This window comes from Hermetia illucens, chromosome 4 (genome assembly GCF_905115235.1).
Source record: "Hermetia illucens chromosome 4, iHerIll2.2.curated.20191125, whole genome shotgun sequence".
In the NCBI taxonomy this organism is placed as follows: domain Eukaryota; kingdom Metazoa; phylum Arthropoda; class Insecta; order Diptera; family Stratiomyidae; genus Hermetia; species Hermetia illucens.
The window spans coordinates 24,459,891-24,470,916 of NC_051852.1; the positions used below are offsets into that span (position 1 = coordinate 24,459,891).

The 11,026-nt window shown below is 41.3% G+C and overlaps 1 protein-coding gene across 1 annotated transcript; it reads right to left on the minus strand.

Annotated features, from left to right (window-relative positions):
• Positions 1 to 3,293: 3,293 nt before the first annotated feature.
• On the minus strand, positions 3,294 to 11,026 carry LOC119655576 (mitochondrial import inner membrane translocase subunit TIM50-C-like). The gene is made up of 6 exons (XM_038061509.1): positions 10,765 to 11,026; positions 10,480 to 10,675; positions 10,246 to 10,417; positions 4,548 to 4,904; positions 4,362 to 4,485; positions 3,294 to 3,908 (listed from the first exon to the last, which is right to left on the minus strand). The coding sequence occupies exons 1-6, from the start codon at positions 10,943 to 10,945 to the stop codon at positions 3,712 to 3,714; spliced, it is 1,227 nt and encodes a 408-aa protein (XP_037917437.1). The 5' UTR covers positions 10,946 to 11,026; the 3' UTR covers positions 3,294 to 3,711.

Sequence of the window (11,026 nt, forward strand, 5' to 3'; positions counted from 1 at the left end):
CCTTTGAGAATCCAGCATTACTCAGTATGCAGCATTTTTCCGTTCCGTTGCTAGCTTACATTCATCGTCAAGCCAGCCGTTCCGACTCTTTTTGCGGCTGGGGCCAAGTATGTTTGTGGCCATATTAATGATAACGTTCTTCAGGTGATTGTCAAGATCATTTGTTGATGCTTCATTTCCAGGATCTCTGTTGATTGCGGTTATTGCGGCATCTATTTCTCTCTTATAGGTGTTGCGGAGGGCTGTGTTGTGGATGCCTTCAGTATTCACTCTCACCTGATTGTCAGAGGGGAGGGGAGGTGGTGTCGTAATTCCAGCTCGGAGAACTATGCCAACGAGATAATGGTCCGAGTCTATATTGGCCCCCCTATATGTTCTTATATTCATCAAGGCTGAGAGGTGGCCCATTGGTATCCCCATGTAAGCTATGGGAGCCAACGTATCGTCTGAATACGGGCTCCATCCCTACTTAACTGTTGAAATCTTCAAGTATGATTTTGATATCGTACTTGGGACAGACTTCGAGGGTCCGCTCAACTGCCTCAAAGAAGGTACTCTTCTCCGACTCTGCATTTAATAAAATTCATTGTAGAACATACTTTTCAGTGTTACTTATGACTTCTTGCCAGCGTGATGGCAGCTTGTAAATGCTATTTTTAAAAAATGATCTATTTTTAGAGGCGAAAAACTCAACTAGTGCCTGGTTGACAACGCTTTCAGTTTTAATTTTTTTCAGTTTTAAGTTTTCCAACGAGAGAAACAAGTGATAATCGGAGGGTACGAGGTCTGGGGAGTATGGTGAATGTGACAGAATTTCCCAGTCTAGCTCTACGATTTTCTGATGAGTAGCCAAAGCAGCATGCGGTCTGGCATTATCATGATGCACTATAGCGTGCTTCCTATTAAAGATCGCCGTCCTCTTTTCTCTTATTGCTTTATGTAAATCATTCATATGCGTACAGAATATCTCCGAATTTAGCTTTTCACCAGGTTTCAAAAGCTCATAATGTGTTGGTCCTTCGATGTCCCACCATATACACAACGTTCTTTTCGTCAGGGTCAAGCGCGGCTTAGAAGTGGAGGAGCAGGCTGTCGGGGCTTGCAATATCCTCTTTTCTTCACGATGATTTCGTATGTAATCCATTTTTCGTCACCAGTTCCGGTCCAACAAAGGTCCATTTTTGTATCGAGCAAGCAGAGATGTGCATATGACGACTCGAAAATTTTTTTCACTTAACTCATCAGGCACCCATTCATAGACCAATCCTACCTTCCGAATATGGTCGGTTGGTCCCTTAAGAAGTGGGACATGAAAACCCTAGTAGGGCTTTTGACGGGACACTGCTCCTTAAACTACCATATGGAAAAGATTGGGGTAGTGGTTTCGGCTGTGTACAGCCAATGTGAGGAGGAGGAGGAGACAGCCCTGCACTTTTTATGCAGCTGCCCGGCATCCTCAGATCTCAGACGAAGACACCTTGGCAAAGTTTTCTTCAATGAAGAATCTGCACACTCTCTACCTCTTGAGAATGTTCTCAGATTCGCTGAAGCCTGCGAACACCGTAGGCGGGAAGCCATTGCATAGGCAACTTACGGGGATAGTACAATGGGCCTAATAACGGGCTGAGTGCTCGGAGCTGCGGCTCCCCCCAGTTAACTAAACTAACTAACTAGGAGAGTACATGTATGTAAATGCAATGGTAAAGAGAGATAGTCATATATGTCTCAAATCAACATGTGCATATGGATTGAAATTTCGAGTGACTCTATCGGACAGAACTTTCCGGTAGTCCTAGTATTTTTACTTTTATGTATGGCTGTTTTTCAGCTTTTGTTTATTGTGTTTCATTACTTGTCCTAAAATAATAATTCAATTATCAAGGGTAAGTTAGTTTATTATCAGGAAAGATGCAAGCCAGCGGTTTCTTCAAACCCGCAGTGTCAATGGTGGAGGTTACTTTGTATTATCAATGACCATCAATGGCACTCATGATCTGCCAACATCTCTCCTCAGAATGTCTCCCAACTGCAAGCAAACTCAAAGGCAGAGGTCGATGTCCCCTTAATGTATCCACTCATGGTGCCAAAGCAGTAAAGTGATTGTATCTGTATCTGAGATGGTTACACTCGTTACATTATTCTGAATAATTAAGAGAGGTTTTCCGTTATAACGTATCGCGTAATTAAAGAAAGTTGCTTTTAAGGTAGGTATAAATGATAAGATACAAGGAAAAAATATTCTTTGTTCATTCGGGTTGTGAACATTTGTCTTGTAAGAAGACAAAAAGTATTTCTACAATTATTTTCCGATGTTCGAAGGTGATTTTGAACTAATTTTCAGTAGTGAATTCATGATAATGAGCAGAGAAAAACAATTGACCGTCAATGAATTGAAGATTATAAAAAAATAGATGAGGAAAAAAACCCCATAACGGAACTGCTCGAATCGTGTTGTGAAGCAGATATGCGGAATGTAACTTTATTCGGGGCCCTGCAAATTATGGTAAGAAAAAGTGAAAAACGTAGCCAAAAACTGTAAGTCCTCGCTCCGAACGGAGAATTATTCGATTAGCATCTGAATGTACATTAACGCACGACAAAGAGCGGCCAAGAAATCCTCAAACATTACCGCACGGACAAAGTATCTTAGGCGCTGTATATTGCAGAGAAAACCCGTCTTTTGCAGAAGAGGTCATTAGCGTTCACACCTCTACAGAGGAGAGTGGAGAGTTGAAGAAGGATATTTTCTACGAAGCAGTGGGACGAATGCAAGTATGATATCAAAGTCGTACTTGGAGATTTTAATAGCCAAATAGAGCAGAATATCATCGGCCCATAGCAAAGAGGCTCCACTCCATGGAAATCAACACAGAATTCTTGCACCATCTTTATGTCGACTTTAAGCCTGCTTATGATAGTATAGCTAAGGGTAAAACTATACACAGCTATAACATTCGATATCCCGGCTAAATTAATAAGGCTGACTGGGCTAATAAAATGATCAATGCGAGAGGCCAGATAAAGGCAACACGATCACTCTTGAGACTTTCACCATCAGCAACAGACTAAGGCAAGGAGGTGCCCTCTCATATATCCTTTTTAACTTGACCCTGGAAAAAGTAATCCATGATGCTGATGTTAATTGGAGAGGCAACATCCTCTTGGGGAGTATGAAGTACATCCAACCATTGGCCTATGCTGACGATATTGTCTATGCAGATTTACCTCTTTTCTGGTGATCAATAAGTGGATAAGTTTATGTATAAATAACTATTGAAAAATGAAAGAATCGGTTTTCCTGAAATAATTTATTTTCATGCTAAACTAAGGAGAATATATTACAAAATTTAAATACAAATTTGTTATTTGTGTAAAAAGCATGTCCCCATTAGGTTTTCCGGCAATTTCAAATAAATCTGTTCAGACATTTTGACTTGGAGTGTGAAAAGTGAATCTTTTACGTACAACTAAATTTAGCAACAAACGATTTGGTCCTAGGGAGAAAATCTTAACAAAATATAACAAAACATGGTTGATATAAAGTGTAGACCGCGAGATAGACAGAGGAAAAAAAAGTTACTACTTTTGTTATCGTAAGTTCTCGAAATCGTGTTTGTCGTCATTTGTCTCGCACATTTGTTTCACGTACACAACAGACATTGCAACGCATGCACAGTACTTAGTTCATAAACTACATTTAAGCTATAATTATCATCGAGAACGTCCTAGGAAACTGGGCGTCCATCGTTTTACAACGGGAGTCTCTTTTTGCTTTTCTTCGCGCTCTTGCAGTTCCATTTGTTCCAGAAGTTTTCGTTGATTTTCGCGAAATTGTGCCAGTGGATTATCAAAGCTTTTGTAGTATTGGAGAACTTCGCGAACATCATCGATTTCAGCAGTTGCAACAGCTGAAAATAGGGTTAGATATAAATCGTGTAGTACAAGTCAATGGTAGATGATGAGGGCAGATAACTGACAGCTAAATTAAAATGTGTATACTATGGTATATAGCAGGTTAAGTAAATAGCAATGTTTTAAGCTAGCAAAACATTTCATCCTGGAATTACTTCGTGCAAAATAATAAGAAATTATAGGTAAGCCGAAAACATATTGAGAAGTTATAAGCATCCGAATCAAGGTCTTTTTCATAGATGTAGAATATAATTCTTAGATTTTATAATAATTTATATCTGAAACTCGACATAAAAGCAAAAGACCGTTATTCAGCCGATGGACTTTAAGTTGCTAATTGGATTATTAAATCAGATTAATTATTAAACAACTATCTTTTGTTCACTGTATTTTTAACTTCTATTTTAAGACTTGACTCTATAATTATTACATAAATTTGGTCTACTTACTTTTCAAAAACGCGACCAAATCAAGCAGTGTAGTGTCATCGTCGTTTCCAGTCCATCGAGCAATATTAAATGTGTTATCAGGATGTAGTTTTGTTGAGTTGGGATCCCAATCAATAACAATAACCTAAAGCACGAAACAAAATATTTATAAGTGCATTCCAATCACTGTCCATCTTCATAGCTTACCCTTTTCAAATCTCTATTCAAATTGTCTAGATTTTTCACATGATGTCCATCAACGAAATGTGTAGCGTCCCGAACTAATCTATACATTATGTAGCCATTTGGATCGAGAGCATCAAGTATGGGGAATACCGTCATTCCTTGATCGGCTGTGAACACAACAATTTCAAAATGTTTGGCGGCTTGCTCGAGGAAAGTATCAACGCCCGGTCGTTTTTTGAAACGCCATCCAGTCTGATATGTCCAGTCGGGATGAACGAGAACATCCTTCATTTCTAGGACTAATGTGTAAGGTGGTTGAATGTAGGGTGGTTTCAATGGATCTGGAAGAAGTTTTGCACGGGAAGGCTCCTGGATCATCTGTTGGTGGAAACAAAATATTTTTAAATGCAAATGCAATTTATCGTCAAAATATAAGAAAACGGAAAATCACAGTATGTAAAAAGCAAGGATTCAAATAATTATGTTTGGACCTTCACCGTGCTTGATCACGGGCGTTATCATCAGCTAAGCCAAGATTTTGAAGTTCAAACGATCGCCGAAGGAAGGAAAGTTAAAGCTTCACACGTTGTCAATGCCCCTTTTGCCTCCACATTTGGTGGATCGAATGTTCCGTTGGACAGTTCACGCCGAATCTCATTCACCGACTTCGAAGAATGCGGAATCATTTCGTAAATGTTCGCGTGCCTACCCCTAGAATATTTTCGGTCAATATTTTTATTTCTGTGGAAAGTGCCGACGGTTGACCTCTCTCCCAGTATTTTAGAGATGTGCCCGTTGCTGTAGCCAAGCAAATGCAACCTTTGAATTTCTACTCCTCTCGGTGATTAATGCTGAGTGTATCCGCAAGACGCCGTCTGAAAGTGGTTTTCTAGAGATGATATTGTGACTAACTCGGCTCTGGTAACATGTAATGTGATGGTTTGAAGATTGGTATAATTCTGCTCTCGTGTCTGACTATAGTCAAACAAGCATTCAGTCAAATCAGTCATACCGTGATGAGCAGTAGATTTACGGATTGTTTCCTGCGTGTGAGGAAAAAGAGAGGAACTGGCTGGGGCCTCGGAAGAGGTCATCTCTTAACGGTCATTTACTTTCCCTTGCATGTTGCTTCCATGGCTATTTCATGGTGCAGCAGCCGTTCGACAGTAGCTAAAATATATTGCTGATCAGACGCAATTTTCTTGAAGAGTATATCGCGCAGAAAATGTTTTTTTCACTACCGCTACTCAGATAGTCACGTTTTGAATTCCATGAAATGCAGTGTAAACTTCACCGTGACGTACATTATTATTATTTTGTTAAGGGGAAGTTACACTGCGTCCTTAAGGAACTATTGTGCTCCTTTTACTAGTCATAGTGTATCTATTACCTATAATGTATAAAGCAAGCCTATAACCGTTAGGAATTTTAGTATATTCCCTACTTCCAATCTTTCAACTTTGCATCTGGTATTAAGTGTTCTCCCTACTTTGCACAAGTGCCGGACATTGTCTCAGAAAGTATATAGAGGTTTCAACACTCCGCACAGAACCTGCAGGCAGTGTCCGTAGATATCCCTAGCTTCCCACTATGATTCGGAGGTTCCTCTCGGTGAGGGTTAAACATTTCTTTGTGCGCTTGGGTTCTTATCCCCTAATAAACCTTGGGCTGCTCTATTTCTGGTAGACCCAGAGAATCCACACCTTATTGAGCGAGCCTAGCGTATTCAATCTCTCAACGCATTCCCATACCAATTTAGAGTTCACCTGCTGATTGATTGCTGCTTGACTGTCAGTCAGAATAGCAATTTTCTGCCCCCTGTAATTGCTTTGGGGATTAAAGGAGGCACATTTGTCTATTACGTATATTTCCGGCTGGAAAATGCTAGTGTGCATACCCATTGCCTCCAAGCACATTTTCCTTGTACCAATAACCACCCGCTCGCTTTGCTGTGAGGGATCCGTTAGTGTACCAAGTAATCAATTATCAGTATGTTACAACCACGCTTTCAAAGTTGCTAATCCAATATGTTTCAAACTTCTTATCGAATTCAAACATCGTTGACATGTTATCCCTTGGTATCAATAATTCGGGGTACCGCCTAGAAACAATATCAATCTTCCATCCTGAAGATTGTCCTCCTTGCCTGCACCTGAATGTGCAGATGGAGAGGTTTAAACCTCAAAAGGACCTCGAGGGTTGCCATTGGGCATACCCTCATTGTCCCACTAATACACGCGCAAGCCAGTCTTTGGAGTTTGTGTAACTCCCTAGCTTGTGTGCTGAGTTCAGTTCTTTCTGGCCAGATTATCGCCCCATAGGCAATCATTGGCCTTACTATTGCAGTGTATATCTAAAGTAGTATCTTCGAGTGCAAATCCATTCTTTTGCTGCTATGGACCTGCAAGTCATTAGAGCCCTTATAGCTTTCCGACATGCGTCTTCCTGAGTAATTTTTGGTCTACCGGAATTCCGAAATATTTGACCTGTTTCTTGTTTCACTTTCTTGTCATGTAAGCTTATGGCTCCCCTAGTGAATGGTACTATTGTGGTTTGATTAATACGCAGCCTCGCCGTCCAGGCACTAGTAATTCTTAATCTCATATTTGCCCCTACAGATTAAAACAATGTCGTCCGCGTAACTCTGAACCTGTATTCCAGTATGTGTTAGCACGTTCAGGAGTTCGTCCACTCCCATACTCCACCATAAGCGGCGATAGTACCCCGCCCTGTGGACAACCTAGAGTAGTATTCATGACAATAGAATTTGTACCTGTCTGTACTTCTATTTGCCTACTCTCTAGCATTTTGCCCATACAGAAAGCCAGGCTGTTTCCCACTCCCTTGCGGAACAGGGCATCTTGCACCTCTGTGTGCGATGTGTTATCGAATGCTCCTTCGATATCCAAAAATGTACACAGTGCTATTTCTTCTGTTTCTATGGCATCCCGTAATACATCCATCATCTGATACAGAGCAGTTTTAGTTGAGCGTCCTGTCCGGTGGGCGTGTTGACACTGATGTAGGGAAAACCGCTTTAGAACGTTAGTTCTAATATAGTTGTCTATGACCTTCCCCATCAAGGACGTACATAAAAGTTGGCACAAATAATAATGATTCGAAATCGGATACGGACTGCTCCTTCAAAGAGAAATGACAGCAGTCGGAATCTGCCAGAGTGTTTCTTTTTGCAACGGCGGCTGGAAGATGGCGAGGGTTCAATGGATCATGTAACTATAACTGTTCTGGTAAGTCATGAACCTTGGCCTAAAGGCGCTGAATTCAGAGGAAGCAAGCAAAATCGGACTGAAAATAAATACCAAAGAATCCAAGGTTCTCAGTCTGACAGACTATCGTAATTTTCCTACATTTGATAGGTAGAATATTGAATGCATTGTAAATTTGGATGTATTGATACCATTATTTCTGCCAACGGTGACATCGAATCTGCGTCCTGTCATCGGGATTTTCTGGCCTGAGACGACATCAAATGAAAACCTGGGCTGGCGTAGGGACCAGATACCGGTGGACGTGTTGATAAGAAGTAAATAGGTTATGCATTGAGAAAGGACAACGATTCATTTCGGACTACCGAACCATACAATGGATTCAACTACCCTAGGAAAGCCAAAGAGTGGATCACCCTACAGCTACATTGAGAAGAACACTGAAGGAAGTTGAAAGTGTCCCGAAAGGTCCTGCGGAGAAATTGAAACAAATTGCCAGAAATCGATGACGATGGCCCGAAGATATGATTGGGGGTTATGCTATATATAAACCGAAAGGATCTACTCGTAAAACAATTATATTGAAATAATTAACTCTAAAATGGTTGAAAGGAAGGGCATTTCGGGACTTCATACTAATACATTGTAAGGGATGAATTCGAAGTACATTAGATTTTACTATGTAACTAGGTATGAGCGATTGCTCTGAGAAGCTAAATTAACGCTGTGGTGTGCTGATGGGATGCTACAAACTCCGAAGGCCATCACTGCTCTGGGAAGGGCAAGGCGAGCAGAATGATGCCAGCTCAGAGCCAGTCTGTAGCATTTACAGCTTCGTCTCCCTGTAACCATATATCTTGTTGAAGTTACCAAGGAATTGCTTACGTTGTGTCCATATCCTGGCTCTTGAGAGTTTTTCGTTTTTCCCAACCATCCGCAAATTTGGCAACGCGAAGTGGAGGACATGATGAGTCATGATCCCCTAAAGGCCAGTGCTTCTTGCAAACCGCTGTTATCGTATACGCATTTACACGCGTCTTACCCAAAAGCTCTTCCGCTCAAATCTTGTTATATTAGGGCCAAATCCACCTCGAATTTGCACAGATAATGAGCCTTTACCTTCTGAAATCAGCGGATGTTAATCATTGCGATTTTCAAAAGCAGAGCTCCATCTGGCCAGTTCGTTGGCTCGAACATTACTCTAAATGTTCCTAGAGTTCCCGGGGCACTTCGTTTAGGATGTGACTTTGGCCTTATTTATTGTAAAGGCTCTAGGGGACGAGGGCAAGACCGCAGAGTCTCCGTAGCACCCACACGCGGTTCTTCGAATGCAATTAAGCTTGGTTCGATTGTACTTCTTACTCACCGCCGGTCATTACACAGTAAAAGCACACATTAGGAAAGAACGAGCTACGACTACGTACATACAAAGAACAGTCCTCAGCCGAATACAACATTGACCTTGTGGCGTGGATCCTCGTGTGTGATTCTTCGAAATTGCCTATGATTTGTGTAGAAATGATAATAATCGTTGGCGCAACAAACCATATTGGGGAGCAAATGTGTTAGAGCACTTCATTCAAGACCGTAACGGTACACTGTAGGAGGCAATGTGGTCAGCATTGCGCTCGCCCGAGATTATTACCCTGATTTGACTCAGGTACTCATTCACAGCTGAGTTATCTGGTATCCAACGTCAAATCACGATACAAATCCTACTGCCGCCAGCAAGATTTGAACCGCGACCTTCCGTACGACAGCCTTATGCTCTAACCACTCAGCTATCCGGATTTGTGTAGAAAAGGGGCGAAAAATCGTCCCCAAAGAATCGATCGGTGCAAACATGATGAAGATATCTTATGAACAATATCCAATTCCCTACTTAAAAGTAACATCTGTTCTGCACAGCAATAAATTTCAGCTCAATATCTCTGTTCTGTATTTCATTAAAAAAAAGTGTTGTCCTTACTGAAAAACCGATTATATTACGAAGCTAGAAGGTGGGACCTAAACTGAAAGAGAAAGTGGTGTAAGTGCCACTGTCCACTCCAATCGTCAGCAAGACAGCTCCCCACTGAAAAACAATAGAGAAGAGAAGTGCTTCTGCCGTACGAACACACAGACAAAACCGATGCTTCCTTTTACAACAGAAAGCCGAAGCTGGTAACTACTTAAGGCTTGGATCAGTAACCTAGGGTATATTTCAACGGAACGTTTATTCAATTCGCCCATACAGTAACTATACGACTGCTGAATTAGCTGACAACTTGATATTAGGGTCGAGGCAGCTAATGTCATCCTAGAGGAGACCCTTAACAGCTTCATCAGGTACTCAAAAGTTTGACCGACAGCAAAAAAACTCACATAAACTTGAAGCGACAGAATATCTCTTTTTAATCCTTCACACGGTCTTCGACAATCTGCTAATTTGGAGGCATAAACAGAATTCCAAATCCCTGACGTATTCCTACACCTGCTAAACTTCCACTTACCTTTTGATAGTAAGTCATTGATTTCCACATCCTCTGCAAATATTGCTGTACAATTGGTAATTTACTGAACTCATCTTCAATAATGTTTCCTTCAGGATCGCATTCCGGCGAACCGAAATTATATACCGCCCAGAAAGCGAGCATACCAGCTGAGGCTCCAAAAATTGCGAAACTGTCCAAGCAAAGAGACCACAAGGTTATAACCTAATCTAATGCAACTTGCACGTTCCTCACCTCAGCTTCATCCGTTTCCACGATTTCTCCTTCTCCTTGCGACTTTCCTCCTCCTGTTTTTTACGTTCCCGTTCTGCTTCCTCGGTTGTAGGTTCTGCAGTTTGCGGGAATAATTTTGAAAGGATCTGAGGCGCGGCCTCCACTGCGGCCGAAGCAGCCGATGTGCCTTTTGTTGCCTCTTTTGTATCATCTGTACCTGAAACAGGGAAACAATTTCAACATTTAAATTTTGTTTCCACTAACTGTCTAGACAGATCAGTCGAGACAAATTTAACTTAACCGCACTTTTGCTTGTGAAATTTCGTGTAGACATTCCGGCCGTACCGGACCCCGGCAAAATTATCCTCGACGACATGCATGATACGAGATATCGTGCGTTACTACGCGGCGCGGCATTTATAACATTTGTCAGTGTACCCGGTAAACAAATTTTCCTTGCCAAAGAAAAAACTCTTCTTTGAGCCATAACTCTTTTATTTATCTTATTTAAAAGAAATTTTACACAATCAGTTCATGATTGCCTAGTGCAATTGCTAAGAGAGAAGGA